Source organism: Trichomycterus rosablanca, chromosome 27, assembly GCF_030014385.1.
Source record: "Trichomycterus rosablanca isolate fTriRos1 chromosome 27, fTriRos1.hap1, whole genome shotgun sequence".
In the NCBI taxonomy this organism is placed as follows: domain Eukaryota; kingdom Metazoa; phylum Chordata; class Actinopteri; order Siluriformes; family Trichomycteridae; genus Trichomycterus; species Trichomycterus rosablanca.
In genome coordinates this window covers 5447720-5465075 of record NC_086014.1, presented here as the reverse complement: position 1 = coordinate 5465075, position 17356 = coordinate 5447720, and the positions used below count along the sequence as shown (strand labels likewise).

The 17356-nt window shown below is 42.2% G+C and overlaps 1 protein-coding gene across 2 annotated transcripts; it reads left to right on the top strand.

Annotated features, from left to right (window-relative positions):
- Positions 1-1528: 1528 nt before the first annotated feature.
- On the top strand, positions 1529-16089 carry nap1l4b (nucleosome assembly protein 1-like 4b). 2 transcript variants are annotated; one of them, XM_062989719.1, is made up of 15 exons: positions 1529-1606; positions 4154-4204; positions 4546-4645; positions 5058-5199; positions 6181-6264; positions 8540-8677; positions 9610-9681; positions 9963-10102; positions 10840-10985; positions 11083-11102; positions 11219-11338; positions 12040-12075; positions 13011-13064; positions 13956-13988; positions 15416-16089. In XM_062989719.1, exons 2-14 carry the CDS (start codon positions 4177-4179, stop codon positions 13959-13961), a joined length of 1086 nt encoding a protein of 361 aa, XP_062845789.1. In that variant the 5' UTR covers positions 1529-1606; positions 4154-4176; the 3' UTR covers positions 13962-13988; positions 15416-16089. The 2 variants fall into 2 exon arrangements, with proteins under 2 accessions (XP_062845789.1, XP_062845788.1); XM_062989718.1 differs by lacking the exon at positions 13956-13988 and having other exon boundaries at positions 1533-1606.
- The last annotated feature ends 1267 nt before the right edge of the window (positions 16090-17356 follow it).

Genomic DNA, 17356 nt, shown 5'->3' with positions numbered 1-17356 from the left:
TAGTAGCGAGGAAATTTCACGACTGGACTTGTTGCACAGGTGGCATCTTATCCTCCTAAGAGCGACCCATTCTTTCACTAATGTTTGTAGGAGCAGTTTGCCTAGTGCCTAGGTGCCATGGAAGTGATTGGAACACCTGAATTCAATGATTTGGATGGGTGAGTGAATACTTTTGGCAATATATTATATGTTATCATGTAAATGTTTTACATAACATAAGCACTAATTATTCTGTTATTTCAAGGCCAGAAGTGTACAGTCTTCCATGTGAACTGGTATGACGTTTTGATGTACACAGTTTAGCCGAAATTATGTAGACACCCCTCGTAGTTTTTAATTGAGGTCTTTTAGCCACTGGTGTATAATGCTCGTCTTACATCAGTGCCTGACCTTACAGATCCTCTTTTGTGCTTTTGGAATCCAACAAGCTCACGATTAGGTGTCCACATACTTTAGGCTATTTTGTTTATGACCCTTACTCTTTATGATGTACAGTACGTCAAAGTCTATAATGTTTTTAAGGTTTTTCTCTTCATTTTGTTTGTTGATTTGCTTTTAAATGAATTAATATTGGCTAATAAACGTTTTATAATGTACCAAATCACGTTCACACTGCAGTCATTTTTGCGTTTCATTATTGTAATTGTACAGACGTGCATAAATAGATGTATAGCGATTCGAACCGCATGTATTACCACTGCTTTATACTGGTCAGAGTGGCGGTGGGTCCGGCTTCCCCTGGAATCACGATGGCGTCTTTAATACACATACACTGATCAGCCTTAACATTAACACTCACTGTCCATTTTATCAGCTCCACTTACCATATAGGAGCACTTTGTAGTTCTACAATTACTGACTGTAGTCCATCTTTTTTACCCTGCTTTCACCCTGTTCTTCAATGGTCCCCCCCCCCCACAGGACCACTACAGAGCAGGTATTATTTAGGTGGTGGATGATTCTCAGCACTGCACTGACTTTGACATGGTGGTGGTGTGTTAGTGTGCGTTGTGCTGGTATGTTTTTAAATACCGTGTCCACTCACTGTCCACTCTATTAGACACTCCTACCTAGTTGGTCCACCTTGTAGATGTAAAGTCGGAGACGATCGCTCATCTATTGCTGCTGTTTGAGTTGGTCATCTTCTAGACCTGCTCTGTGGTGGTCCTGTGGGGGTCCTGACCATTGAAGATGAGCATGAAAGGGGCATAACAAAGCATGCAGAGAAACAGATGGAGTACAGTCAGTAATTGTAGAACTACAGTGCTTCCATATGGTACGTGGAGCTTATATACCTTGGATCTGAGTATTGTTTTCCACCCAAGTAGTATCAGTGAAATGCAGTGCTGAGAATGGCCCAGTACCCACACATAATCAGGTCCTATTGGGGGGTCCCTATCGATTGATAAACGGGGTACATCAGATGGTCAATATTCAGTAATTGTATACATACAAAGTTAGGTAATAAAGTGCTGTGTTGTGAGAGGTGACCGATGTGCAGTAATAATCGCGGCCTGAAGGGGGCGTAGTTCTACCGATCTGACCGGCATTGAGACAGCGGGCCATGCTGGAACTACCCATGTGAACGAGAACAGCTCTGAGACCGGTAGGAAAGTGCTTTTTAACTACATGTCCTTAAAATGTGGTGATTTTCCGACCGTTTGGTAGAAAATATACAATATAGTTCAGGGCGCTGTTCGGTATTTCTGTGGTTTATCTGCTGCGTGTCGGGCTTTGTGAGTAATCGTGTATAATGTAGAAACGTCGCCGTTGTGTTAGCATTGTAGCATCAACACTGAACTAACTGTATAGTCATTTCAACCTAACGCCTCGGCTAAGCTAAGCTAATGCTTTGATATTTAACCCTTGTTTATTAACATTCATTCCCAGCCGCATTGTATCGTAATAAACAGAGTATAAAATTACCACACTACCAATGTGCGTCGTGCACTTCTTTAATATGCTATTCGGTTTGGAACACAGCCTAGTGTAGCGGCTAACTCGATGCTAACAGACTGAAGTAACTCTTAGCGGCGCCGCCCAAGACTTATTGACAACAACCAAACATTCACAGAATTAAACAAACATACTACAATGTACAAATATTCAAGCTGACAGATTTATTTACATATGTTTTTTTTTTTATTATGTAAACGTTTAGCACGATAGCATTCGAGTGCTAACTAAATGTGTGTAGTTAGCCGAGCTGCGTCACCGGGTGTCGCTAGCGGGTTTTCAGGCTGCGTCCCAAATCGCGTCTTTTAACACTAAATAGGGTGCAAAAGTAGCGCACTAGTAGATCGCTACAAGCACGTTTTTTCAATCTGCATTGATACACTTATTAGTGCGAGTTGTTCGATTTGGGATGCAGCCCTGCCTGACAGGATTTTAAACGAAACAACAGTTTACAGTTTAATGAATAAACAGTAAGTTCACAAATAAACAAACATTTCAAACACTACAAATAATAATAGCTAAGCTAAAACCATATAATTAAATATGTGTAGGTAGCCGAGCTGCGTCACCGGGTGTCGCTAGCGGGTTTTCAGTTTGCGTCCCAAATCGCTTCTTTTAACACTAAATAGGGTGCAAAAGTAGCGCACTAGTAGATCGCTACAAGCACTTTTTTTCCAAGCTGCATTGATACACTTATTAGCGCGGGTTGTTCGATTTGGGATGCAGCCCTGTCTGACAGGTTTTTAAACAAAACAGTTCACAAATAAACGAACATTTCAAATACTAAAAATAATAGCTAAGCTAAAATCATATTTCAACCTTTTTATACCTTAATATAGTGATAATATAGTGTTAATTAGGTTAATAATGGTTAATTGTTGTTTAGTTGTGCAGTAATGTGTGTGTGTGGTCAGTACAAAGCCTATAAATGGTTATAATATTTTTATGCCTTATGTATTAACATAATTATGTTTTTGGAAATGGTAGTCATGTACTTTTCTAATTGTATTGTACTGTTAGAATATTATTAAAGTAATTGTAATATAAAATGCAGCAGGGCTTGGGAATCTGACTAGGACTTGGGGTCTTCTCATTTCAATCCATCATACATGAATGCTGTATATATTGTGTTTGAATTAGATACTACAATGTTAACAAATAGTACTTTGGGGGGGGGGGGGGGGGGGGGGTCACAGTGGCTCGGTGGGTAGCACTGTAGCAAGAAGGTCCTGGGTTCAATCCCCAGGTGGGGCGGTCCGGGTCCTTTCTGTGTGGAGTTTGCGTGTTCTCCCCGTGTCCGCGTGGGTTTCCTCCGGGTGCTCCGGTTTCCTCCCACAGTCCAAAGACATGCAAGTGAGGTGAATTGGAGATACTAAACTGTCCAAGACTGTGTTGGATATAACCTTGTGAACTGATGAACCTTAACTACCGTTCCTGTCATGAATGTAACCAAAAAGGGTAAAACATGACGTTAAAATCCTAATAAACAAACAAACAAATAGTACTAGGTGCCATCTTGTATGTTTGTTGCACCAATCCACCTTCCTCCAGCGCACCGTTTCAGGTCCATTTCTGATCCCGTGTGTTCTTTGTAGGTGCTTTCAACAGTGGGCATTTTGCCTGATCTGAAACTACTTAGCCCCATACACAGAAGAGTTTGATGCACTGTATGTTGGGACGCAACCACAGTAGCTCTTCTGTTGGTCCGGGCCCTTCATGTCGTTAGGCATGGATGATTTTTTGCCACACAACAATCTAACATTGGTTTGTAACCTGTCCATCCTTGGACCACTGTCAGTGGGTACTCACCAGGGATGCCTGTGAGCACCACTTGCTGTTTTAAGAATACTTTAACCCAGTTGACTGACCATATTGATTTGGCCCTTATCAAAGTCAGTCATGTCTTTATGCCTGATATTTACTTTATCCTTAACAAAATAGGCATTTCCATGCATGTTTTTGGGAGTGGTTCCAATACTTTGACTCATCGGAGTATAAATAAGAGCTCATTCATGTGTGTGTACAGATCTGCAGCTCTGCTTTCAGTTCAAACAAAGCGTCAGCTGTAAAGTGAATTTAAATGACATTTTTATCTGACAGCTTTACTTTGTTGGTTATCGGTTAACCTATTAATTTTGTGCCACAATCTGGTTTATAGTTTTAACCAGTAATAATACGTAGTTTATCTATTTGACAGAATATTTGAGCTGTGTGGACAAGATGGACACTGACAAGAATGAAGCCAAAGGTAAAGTTACTTTTTAAACCTTTTAAGCTTCTTAATGATCTGATGATTAATTTTCTGTAAAAGTATCTGTGTTACATTATTCTGAGCGTTCATTGTGGCAATTAGATCTGTTCTTAAGTTTCCTCCACACGGACGTAGAGGTGTGTCAGAAATCTGTACGCTGTCCCTCTGTCACAATATACTGTGTAATCCAACACGCAGAATGTGATCGCTTGCTTTTATTATGGTCTCGGTGTTCAGAAAGACAGGTAACGGCTTGCGTTGGCATAAAATCTACTCAGTTGGTTTTACTCTGCCAGGCTGCTGATTTGTGTGTTGAGATCTACACTCTGTATTTGCAGGTAAGGTGTGTGACCAGGTGATGCAGAACCCACAAGCGCTGGCAGCTCTTCAAGACAGATTAGACAGCATTACACAACACAGTCCTTCTGTCATGGACAGGTCAGCACCTGCTCCTAATTTTGAATTTAACTGATACTGTTTATTATGTATGGACACTGCACATATTTACTAGTCATTTCGAATAGATATTGAAAGAGGCAGTCTAATTCGATAGCCCACCCTCGCTGAGACCTCAGATTCTTAAGTTTAATTCATAGCTGTGCTATCGGGCCAGTCGGGCGCCTACACAGACCTGTTTGGCTATGTCAGTGAGTGGGAGGTTTTTGGCTGTTTGTGTATATTCTATGTTTTTTCTTGCTTTCTATTAATTAATAGCCCATAACTTAATCTAGTAGACTTTAATTTCCTGTAGTGGGATTCATGCCGCAAGGAATCCTAAGATTTTAGTGCTATCGGTACCAACAGGGTCAATTTTTTTTTTTATTCTCGTTGATTCTTTACATGTTAATAGCTTATCCCAGTCCGTCAGAAGAAGAGCCAATGCCTTGAAGAATCTGCAGGTCAGGAGTTCACACATAGAAGCCAAGTTCTATGAGGAGGTGCATGATCTGGAGAGAAAGTATGCTTCCCTCTATCAGCCACTGTTCGACAGGGTGAGTTTGAATGTGAACTGTAAATTGATACAGATTGATACAGATAGCTTTTAAATTCCTACTACATATGGGTTTGTGTACTGTTTGTATACGTAACTGTAGCATCATCGATTTTAAAAGAACTCACATGATTGGTTGGCAACCATGGCCAAGGTGTGTTACTGCATTTTGCTCAGTGATTTTGTTCAGTGCAGAAAAACAGACCCACCGCGGCCCTGACCAGGATACAGTGGTAGTGATAATAAATGAAATAAACAGTTAGGCCTCTAACGTACTGCTAATAAAAAGTCGAACCTGGATTCTAGCAGTGCTATTGGCCGGCAAGGTGTCTACACGATCGGCTACATACTGGTCGAAGCCCTGCGATGTATTGCCGCCCTGTCGAGGGTCGTCCTGCCTTGCGCTTAGCGATTCCTGGTAGAATTGGACCCGCTCTCAGGTGGCGGATACGTGGTATCGAATCCAGCTCTGCCTTACCGGCTCGAGGCTGAGTGGCCACATGAACAACGATTGGCCTGTTCTTCAGATGGGCGGGACAGAAACCCCGGAAGTGGGTCTCTGTCTGTCAGAATGGTGCGGTTACGACCTCTGCCGGCTGATTAGAGGCGCCTGCACAGGAGATGAGGAAGGAGTGCTCTCAGGGGGTGTCTCTCTGCACGCGACGCTAGGTGGCGCCACACTCATCAATGTGTGGGTGATGAGATGCATACGGCTTACTTGCTGCTCATGTGTCGGAGGGGATGTGGGTCAGCTTCAATCTCCTCGGTCAGGGCAGGGATCGGCATAGGTGGACCCGCTGCATCCTTGACCATGAAATGAAATGTCCATTAAGATGAGGCTGTTTGGCCACATCATACAAACAATTAGCAGTAATCTGACTTCTAACTGAACAGCAGCAATGATTACAATACTGACCAGTTATATGAAGCCAAGTTCACCTTCTGGTTTGTTTGTTTCCTCCACTGATGTGTCTGACTACAGAGAAAAGAGGTCGTAAGTGGATCAGTGGAGCCTACCGATGAGGAGTGCGAGTGGCAGAGCGATGATGATGATGAAGATCTGGCAGTGAGTTCACTACCTCTCTACTTGTCTATTCACTGCTTCTGCTTCTAGTTTTATGCCGGATTTGCTGCTGTTTGTTTTGCCAGACATTTCGGTTCCATCAAACCAAACTCTTGGAAGTGATAAAAGTCTCAGGCTGATGCATTTCAGTAGAACACTTTAAATATGGTACTGCTTTTATCGGCTATAAATCGATATCGGCCGATTTTTTATCAAAATATGCTGTCGGCGATCTGCGATATTTCCCAGATGTAGCCGATCCGATCGTGTGATATATAAAGACCATGTTAAGTTAACAGCTCAGTGGATTGATCCAGACTTTGAGCTACAAAGCACCAACCATCACATCACCATTCATCAACCATCGTACAGAAACCACAGTGAAAGCTCTTCATGACCTAAAATAACATCATTAACGTTGTGCATCATACATAGTTCAGGATCATCTGCTCTGACTGACAGAAAACTTTTAGCTCCACAGACGGAACGAGTCTGACTCGGTTACCGCCCTGTGGTAATAGCAGTTTAATGAAGCTTTTTAATGAAGCTTTTTAATGAAGCTTTTTAATGTAAGAGAGTCACACAAAATGTTCTGTAGTAGCTGGAGTTTATTTAAAACCACGACATTAAATTAATAACAGTAAACACGGAGAGAGAACTGAGAAGAGAAACTTACACTTCACATAAAATGAATCGACTCATGAATCACTTATATCGATACTGTGAACAGAGCGACTCTCTTAAAGGCACACGCACACGTCAATGCTTCTGTCACCGGTTTATCTTCACAGTTCGTCCTATTTTTAGCAGTAAATAAAAGTAAATATAAGTGATTCATTGATTCACGAGTCGATTCATTTTTCGCGAAGCGTAAGTTTCTCTTCTCAGTTCTCTCTCCGTGTTTACTGTTATTAATTTAATGTCGTGGTTTTAAATAAACACCAGCTACTACAGAACATTCTGTGTGACTCTCTTACATTAAAAAGCTTCATTAAACTGCTATTACCACAGATCTGTAACCGACCGTCAGACTCGTTCCGTCTAAGGAGCTAAAAGTTTTCTAAAAGTTCAGCAGATGATCCTGAACTAACGAATTTGGTAATGAATAAACTTTTGCCTCTGATTGGCTCTGTGACGTTTTCTGTTCTTATCTACATCACAAGTAAGAACCGCTTACGATTTACCAAAGTGAACCAGGAGTTTATATAACGTGCTGATAGAATCGACTCAGGTGTGACCGGGTTTAATTATCTTTTTAAAGTAAATATTACAATCAGCAAAATTACATCGTATGTATGATGCACAACGTTAATGATGTTATTTTAGGTCATGAAGAGCTTTCACGATGGTTTCTGTACGATGGTTGATGAATGGTGATGTGATGGTTGGCGCTTCGTAGCTCAAAGTCCGGATCAATCCACTGAGCTGTTAAGCTTAACGTGATCTTTATATATCACACGATCGGATCGGCTACTTTTAGGAAATATCGCCGATCGCCGACAGCATATTTTGATAAAAAATCGGCCGATACCGATTCATAGCCGATCGATCGTCCCATCTCTAATATATATACATTCCTCTATCATGTCCATAGCACCTTAACCTGCATAGCACTTTAATCTGTATATTGTTTTTAGCTGTATGTCTTGTTTATAGTACATTCAGTAATATATTCAACTTCATATATCTTGTTCATACCACTGCTATTTACCCACTGTAAATAATGTATATCATAGATACTGTATATCCTGCACTTTCTGCTTATTGCACTTCTGGTTAGATGCTAAACTGCATTTCGTTGCCTTGTACTTGCACATGTGTAATGACAATAAAGTTGAATCTAATCTAAAAAGGCATATGGATTATATAACACTACCAAATAACATTAGTCTGAAATACAAAGTGCAAATGAGTGGAATTCATTAGCAATTAAAAGACAGAATTGAGTTTCGTTCTACCTAAAATGCTTCATTTCTGCTTGATTATCCATAATGATGAACCTTTTGTCAGTGGTTATCGGTATGTGGACCAGATCCATAAAGACAGGAACAGCCTAAAGCGCGACAAACGTGAGCTAGTTGACCAAACAGTTAGTCAAAGGCAAGTGCTTTGTACATGTCGAACTTGCTGTCCCTGCTTTCAGCTCCTGTGGATCCGTGAAAAAACTGTCCCGTGTACTGTTAAAAACACCCCTAAAAAGACATTTCACCCGAGACTGCGGTAATCTCTCTGTGGTTAAGGTCTAAGCGAGTAATCTGAGGCCGTCTACCCTTTTCAGGATGATCTACAGAAGAAGGCCTCCATTGAGGGAAAGAAGGAGGAGGCGGAGGGCGCCGCTGTGGAAAACCCCAAAGGAATTCCTGAATTCTGGCTCACTATATTCCGCAGTGTGGACATGCTGAGTGATATGCTACAGGTGAGCTAAAGTAATTCATACGCAAACAATGGTGTTAAATATTCATTGCTAAAATATGTATATGATACAGTGAAGATTTAGTGCTTTGGTTATAGTTTCTATATTTTAAATATCAAGCCCACATTAATCTGCTATGCTACCTGAGTGCCCACTCTGGAGGCAAAGAGGTCTAATACACTAGCCCACCGGTGCTACAGAACATATACCCTCAGTACCGCCCATGGAGCTGATGCAGACTGGTATGAATGCCGTAAGATTTGGAGTGATTCTCACATGCCAGCTCTTGTGCTGGGTGCTCAAGAGAGACAGTTGGATGTGTCTGAGGGAGGGACGGATAAGTGGGGTGTAGCTGCAACATGCTGAGGCTCTATGTGGCGGCCGTGTGATGGCTTGTGAGTTTTGCAGGGGGCAAATTTAAATAATCAACCATGTTAACTTGCAGTGTGAAGGTATCTCTGTTATTACTGCGTTCAGTTACAGCGTAAAGCGCAGTGCGCCGTCTTGCGTTCTCAACCACATAGGAACTGGATGTGGTTTGGGGCATGTGTGGACAGATATTTACTGAAAACAAGGTCAGAGTTCAGCGGTTTCTGCTTACCTCAACATTGTTTCATTTACAAACATGGTAACTGGATGTAAATATTTGGGGTAAGGCAAAATGATCATGCTTTCCAGTGCTTGTAGTCTCCGACCCACTGTGAACCTGACCAGAACCAGACCAGGATAAAGCGGTTGATGAATATGATTAAACTCGCCCTTCATCTAGGGCCAAATAAAGTACGCTGATGTATTTATAGTGTTATGACAGCTGCTAATCTTTGTTTTGTTTGCTCATGATGATAAGGAAAAATTATTTTGCAGGTTATTGTGGTGTGTGTCTGTCTGGTCCTACTGTAGCAACCTGTAATAGTGTGTAATTGCTTTTTCCTCAGGAACATGATGAACCTATACTCAAACACCTACAAGACATTACAGTGAAATTCTCTGGCCCTAATGAACCTATGGTAAGAATCAATTTTGTATCCATGTGCTCGTCCGTCTCTTAGTGACGATCTCAAGTCCAGTTCTAATGTGAGTAGTGTGGGTAGCACTGTCACTTCCACACACAGTGAACCCAGGACCTTCTTGCTCTGACGTGACAGTGCTACCCACTTAGCCACTGTGCTCCCCCCCCCATAAATAAATAAATGCTTCAAATTTAATCATACAAAGTTGTATGAAGTCTATCTTGTAGGTGCACATGTTCTTTTGAGTAAATCTTGGGCGTCTGTCTTCTTTTTCACAGAGTTTCACATTAGAGTTTCACTTTGAACCCAACAGCTACTTTAAAAACACAGTCCTCACAAAAGTCTACAAGATGAAGTCTGAACCTGATTCCGAAGATCCGTTCTCCTTCGAAGGTCCAGAGATCATCGCCTGTGAGGGGTGTGTAATAAAATAAGTGTTTTTTTCAGCCTCATTCAAAGGAATTTGAAGTCACAAAGCTCACGATGTTCGATTGGTTCTGGGAGTGGCGTTGAGTTTAAAAGGTGTCGAGTTTTAAGGTATTTTTCCCCCCATGAGGATGTTTGGGCAACCTGTTAATGCGTTCCATGGTCCCGTGGACTTGCATTTTTATTTTATTTTAGGCTAATGTAAAATAATGGGGTTGTTTATGACACTTATACACTGAAAATAACACAAATATAATATAAACACTGAAATAAAAAGCTGATCCTTACAATTTCTCAGAACCTCGAGATGTAACACAAGTTTAAAAGTGAAACATTGACCGTTATTCCACACAAATGCAGATTCATCCTGTATACACACTTTGATGACGTTTTACTGCGCAGCTCAAGCCGAGCACTGAACAAAGCTACTGTTCATCGTGAATTTGAAATTAAATATTTTTTAAACATTTTTTAGAAACAAACTGAACACGTCGAGTTTAAGGGAAGAGTTGAGTTGAAGGGTACAAATTTCTCGACGAAGGGCGTCAAGTTTCAAAGATTTTGAGTTTAGGGGACGTCAAGTTACAAGGTACCGCTGTATTATGTTTAGTTATACTGTAGACTGTAAGCATTGCCATGTTTTAGACATTTAATTTAGTCTAGAACAAGGTTTCATCCAAGTGAGAGAAGAAAATGTGTCTGTTTCTTTCTTTCTTTCTTTGGTGGCAGATGTGAGATCGACTGGAACAAAGGGAAAGACGTCACAGTTAAAACAATCAAGAAAAAACAAAAGCACAAAGGCAGGGGTGTCGTGAGGACCGTTACCAAACAAGTGCCCAACGATTCTTTTTTCAACTTTTTCAATCCCATAAAAGGTACTCGCTTTAATATTCATGTAGAAATTAGGGATTAGTACCAGTAACTACTCGACTGAAGCTTTAACACCGTGTGTTGTGTTTTTCTGCCTTACAGTTTCTTCAGATAGTGAATTGGTGAGTCTGTGTGTTGTGGGTTTTTTTTAATTGTTAAAATTAGTTTTATTTGGGTTGGTAGTGAGAACGTTGTGCCACATTTGATGTGTTTAATTCTCTTTTTTCTGTTCTAACAGGATGAGGACTCCGAGATCACTCTAGCCACAGATTTTGAAGTCGGCCATTTCTTCAGAGAAAGGATAGTACCAAGAGCTGTGCTCTACTTCACCGGGGAAGCCCTGGAGGATGACGACAGTGTATGTGAACACATAAAGGGTTCTTAATGTCTGCTTTTGTGTATTAGGGACGGAATGGGCAGTTTCTTTTACTGATGATTGATCGTCATTAGTTGTTGGTTAACCGATAACCAAAACACTTATACAGTCCATCAAATATAATACACAAAGTTTCCTATTAACCAATCACAGATGCTTTATTGATTCAAATTACTCTGTACATACTGGAGTTGCACTCTTATTTGGAATCAAGCATCTGTCCAATTCCCTGATTGCACCACGCCTCCTCTCCACTAATCCCGATCCCCGCTCTGTTTGAGGAGAACGGAGCTAACCCACGCCCCCTCCGACCCGTGTGCAGCAGCCGTATGCGTTTTGTCACCTGCGCTACACGAGTGCTAATGCGGATCCGCCCTGCGTACGGAGAGACACACCCTGATCGACGCACTCCTTCCCCGCCCCTGTGCAGGCGCCGTCGATCAGCCAGCAGAGGTCGTAGTTGCATCGGTTATATATGAACACCCAGAGCTGAGATTTGATACAATGTATTCGAGGTCCCGGCTCCGGTGTGCTAGTGTATTTTGCTGCTGCGCCACCTGAGCGGCCTAAAGAAATTAAAATTCATTTAAATCACAATTTTATTAAATTATTAAATTTTAATTAATTCATTATCATCCTTGTTTTGTGCATAAATATGTGTGTAATTGTGTGTTTTTCTACAGTTTGATGAGGAAGAGCTTGATGAAGATGAGGAGGAGGTAAGTCATGTGACTAAGCAATGCATTGCATGGAAAAAGGTGTGAATATCCTCCTAACTGGCAACTTTCAACCCGATACATTTATTAAATGTATAAGGGTGGCACTGTGGCTCAGTGAGTAGCACTGTCGCCTCACAGCAAGAAGGTCCTGGGTTCGATCCCCAGGTGGGGTTATCCGGGTCCTTTCAGTGTGGAGTTTTCATGTTCTCCCCGTGTCTCCCAGCGTGGGTTTCCTCCTCTCCTGGAGCTCCGGTTTCCTCCTACAGTCCAAAGACATGCAAGTACGATGAATTGGAGACACAAAATTGCCCATGAGCGTGTTTGACATTGAACTTGTGAACTGATGATGCCCTGCCGCAAGTATCAATTCTGTAAAGCACACCACCACTGGACCCTGAGGTAGTGAAATCACGTTCTTCAGTGTTGTACGTTCTTATAGACACAACTGTATGGCATTATGAGGATCTTTTAGCCAACAAGAATTTTCACCATGGTAAATGCTATGCCATTTGGGGCTCTAGTCATTAGCTACACCACTGCGCAAACATTATTAAAATAAATGCCTGCCACTCTCTCCTTAGCATAATACCTCCCAGGGTGCGAGTCGACGACTTAGTATGTATTGCCCTGCGACAGGGTGATAATAAATGCATAGTGTTTCTGGAAGGTTCCAAATCCACAGTTACCCTAATCGGGGGATAAAGTGGTTATTAAAAATGATTGGATAATGCAAATGGAAAATATTCAGTCGATTAGTGATGTCAATACCCATGAACTACTTCCTATCATAAATTTAGAACCCTAGTTGGATTGGACTGAAGCTAATGCTGTATGATTATCTGAGATTCCTGTCCGAGCTGCTGTTCAGGATTACGGTTTATTGGATTGAGTGAGTTATTGACAATTTGGGTAATAAATGTGTTTGTGTATTAAAGGACCCAGATGATGATATGGAGGAGGAAGAGGAGGGGGATTCTATAGTTAAAAAGGTCAGTAACAGTGTAATGGTTTTGTTTCTTCTTTGTTTTAAGTCTTCTTTTGTGATTACAGTAACTATACAGACCTGAAACCTAGTAAATAAAGAATATAAACCGACTAGGCATAACATTATGACCATTATAACACCGATTATCTCTTCATCACGGCACCTGTTAGTAAGTGGGACGAGCGTAAGCGTTTGAGCGAGTTTGACAAGGGCCACATCGTGATGGCTAGACGACTGGGCAGACGTCAGAGCATCTCCAGAACTGCAGCTCTTGTGGGGTGTTCCCGGTCTGCAGTGGTCAGTATCTATCAGAAGCGGTCCAAGGAAGGAACAGTGGTAAACCCGCGACAGGGTCCTGGCCGGCCAAGGCTCATTGATGCACGTGGGGGGCGAAGGCTGGCCAACAGACGAGCTCCTGTAGCTCAGATTGCTGAAGAAGTTAATGCTGGTTCTGATAGGAAGGTGTCAGAATACGCAGTGCGTCACAGTTTGTTGTGTACGGGGCCAACAGTGGGCACGTGGGCATCGGAACTGGACCACGGACCACTGGAAGAATCCGGACAAACAAGTCCGATCCATGGAGGCCCCACCTCACAACTTGGAGGAGTTAAATCTACAGGATCTGCCGCTGACATCTTGGTGCCAGATAACACAGCACACCGTCAGGGGTCTAGGGGAGTCCATGGGTCAGGGTTGTTTTGGAAGCAAAAGAGGGACCAGTTTTCAGTTTTGCTTTTAATTAAAGTCTTTATCATTTAAACAATGCAGCAAATGAGCAAAGATAATGATCAACGTAGTGCTATGTCTCATTTATAGCCTTGTTTGTTTCAAACATTTAAAATTAACAGCGATTCTGGTTGTTCTTCTTTGTATCACCCCAACTTCCCACCTACAGGCATAGGTCATTTCTCACTTCATGCATTTCTAGGTAAGAGGAAATGTCATAAGCTTGTTTTACCGTCATCCTTGTGCTCATCACGCCACATTTGTACTCCTGTTAGTCATGTCACCTTCCACCCTACCCTTTTTCACTTTTGGGGAACCTCCAGTTAACCCAGTTTTCACTCACCATAAATGTAGTCAAGCAGCCAATGGGTTTGTTTTGTGCCAGCAAGTATGTTTTATGTTTAATGCTTTGGTATCTTACTGGCAGCATCTGTGCCCATCAGTGTTAGTTGGCTATGAGTGTGTTAGATATTGGGATCCCCAGCAGTTCTATCAGCCAGTCGGACGCCTACACGCGGGTATAATTGACTGGTGTGGTGGCAGTGAGGAAATTGGCTTCCTGGCATCCTGTCTGGTGTGTGTTACTACGTTGTGGATACAGCGGTGGTACACGTCGAGCGGCCGATAGCACTGCTGGTATTCGAATCCCAGATCTCGGTGGGAGTGGGCTACTGTATTTCACTGCTATATATTTTACCACACTGGGTGATTATTTTCAGTTCATTTTTGTACCATCCTGCAACATCTAATCCTGCTTTTATCCATCTCATACCGTGCTAGTCTTTGTGATGTGTAATTATACACCGATCAGCCATAACATTAAAACCACCTCCTTGTCTCTACACTCACTGTCCATTTTATCAGCTCCACTTACCATATAGACGCACTTTGTAGTTCTACAATTACTGACTGTTGCCTGCTTTCACCTTGTTCTTCAATGGTCAGGACCCCCACAGGACCACCACAGAGCAGGTATTATTTGAGTGGTGGATCATTCTCGGCACTGCAGTGACACTGACATGGTGGTGGTGTGTTAGTGTGTGTTGTGCTGGTATGAGTAAGTTTTTAAATACCGTGTCCACTCACTGTCCACTCTATTAGACAGTCCTACCTAGTTGGTCCACCTTGTAGATGTAAAGTCAGAGACGATCGCTCATCTGTCGCTGCTGTTCAAGTGGGTCATCTTGTAGACCTTCATCGGTGGTCACTGGACGCTGCTCACGGGGCGCTGTTGCTGGATATTTTTGATTGGTGGACTATTCTCAGTCCAGCAGTGACAGTGAGGTGTTTACTTATTCACTCATACTAGCACAACACACACTAACACACCACCACCATGTCAGGGTCACTGCAGTGCTGAGAATGACCCACCACCTAAATGATACCTGCTCTGTAGTGGTCCTGTGGGGGTCCTGATCATTAAAGAACAGCATGAAAGTGGGCTAACAAAGCATGCAGAGAAACAGATGGACTACAGTCAGTAATTGTAGAACTACAAAGTGCTCCTATATGGTAATCGGAGCTGATAACATGGACATTGAGTGTAGCAACAAGGAGGTGGTTTTAATGTTATGGCTGATCAGTGTATATCGTTTTAATTGTTAACTTTTTCTCCTCTTTTTTTTGTAGCCTGGACAAGCCCAACCTGCAGACTGCAAACAGCAGTAACATCAGATCCTCTCCACTGTTCAGTAGCAACAATCTGGACTCCGCTTAGCACCATCAGATCTCTGCAGCACAGTCGTTTTTATACAGCTCTAAACTACAGGGGGGAAGAACACCTTCATTACCGTGGGTCACTGGAAACTACGCAGACTGCCTACCCTGTTTTCTGTTCCTAAAACCTCAGTATTGTTTTCATCCAGCAGGACTTTCCAGTTGCCGATTTAATGCATTTGGAATGAAGTTCCAATATTCCAAAGTTTGGTTGAGCTACGTTAACGTAATAATTTACTCAGGGTTTTCTAATGCCGAGAATACACTCATTCTCCGCCGTGAGGAAGATGACATGAATTGAACCCACTTGGCTTTTAATTTTATTCTCGTTCCAAAAACCTTTTTAGACTGATTTCCACTTAATCGAAAGTTATTTATACTATATAAAAGTTGCTTTTTTTTTAAATACTGTTTATCTACACATATTGTCCCTGCGCCCCCCCGGTGGATCTCAGATTGTTAGAGCGTCGTCTCTTGAATTGTACACTGTGTCTGATGAAATTGATCTTTACCCTGCATTAACAACGATGTTGTCGCTTTACTGCCCCGAGCGCTTACTAAGGAATTAAAGTTCAGTATTGCCAAAAGATGCATTTTTTTTTCCTTTATTTTGTGTTTAGAAAAATGAATGGCAGTTTTTTTCCCTAGTTGGTTTATGGTGCATATACCAGAGTGAATAGATTCTGAACCTGGGCATATAGGGTGATGATTTTAGTAGAGGCGGCTGCTATGTGAATTAAATACTGTAGATTGTTTAACACACTCGCACAGTCTTTCTCTCACGTGGTTTCAGAATGACCTTAATTACCCTTATTGACAAAAACTTTGTTTCTGTTTTATTCACAAATATTTAGATTCCCGGTTTAGTACTTTATACCAGTGTGGGTCATTCATTACCGGGCCGCACAGAAAGAATAAATAATTAGAGATCGCTACAAGAGCAATTAAATTTCCAATACTCTTTGGGTGTTATTGCACCCAATCACCACTAGGTGGGAGCAGCGTCTCGTTGCAGCCAAAAAAGCTCAGGATTCACACATTTCCCATTCTATAGTTATTCGGGCGGCACGGTCGCCTCACAGCAAGAAGGTCCTGGGTTCGATCCCAAGGTGGGGCGGTTTGGGTCCTTTCTGTGCGGAGTTTGCATGTTCTCCCCGTGTCTGCGTGGGTTTCCTCCTTTAGTTCAAAGACATGCAAGTGAGGTGAATTGGAGACACTAAATTGCCCATGACTGTGTTCGATATAACCTTGTGTAATGAGTAACTACCGTTCCTGTCTTGAATGTAACCAAAAGTGTAAAACGACGTTAAAATCCTAATAAACAAACATCGTTTGCGAGGAATATTATTAAATCCTCCCGCCCCTGCCGGTCCGTGAAATTATATCTTATATGAAACCGGTCCGTGGTGCAAAAAAGGTCGGGAAATGCTGCTTTATAGAATCCCTCTTGACGGCAATTGACGGGATATTCCTCTAGCACACCAGCGCCGAGATTCTGAACTCTTAGTGCTGCGTACGTGCACTCTTTGATTAAGGTTATATGAATATTATATTAATAGGCTTTATTTGGATTAGGTACGCTGGAGCACATCCTGAGCAGCTGTCCTAAAGCACTTGGGGAAGGGCGTTTCCGCTGGCGACATGACAAAGTGCTGAAGGTAATACCCGAGCACATCTGCAGCGCCATAGACCACCACGGTGTGATGTCACATTTGTAAGAGCTGGTGAACATCCCAAACCCAAGCCGAGAACTCGAGCAGGCCTCCGAGGCGCAGCACGTGACTGGCAACTGAGGGTGGACCTGGGCAAGTGACTTAAATTCTCAGATTCCCAGGGAACAAAAGCACTCTTAGG

Coding starts and splice junctions, on each gene's coding strand:
- nap1l4b (XM_062989718.1), top strand. CDS start 4,177: ATGGACACTGACAAGAATGAAGCCAAAG. Junction 4,646..5,057: donor AGTCCTTCTGTCATGGACAG/GTCAGCACCTGC, acceptor ACATGTTAATAG/CTTATCCCAGTCCGTCAGAA. Junction 13,065..15,415: donor GGGATTCTATAGTTAAAAAG/GTCAGTAACAGT, acceptor TTTTTTTTGTAG/CCTGGACAAGCCCAACCTGC.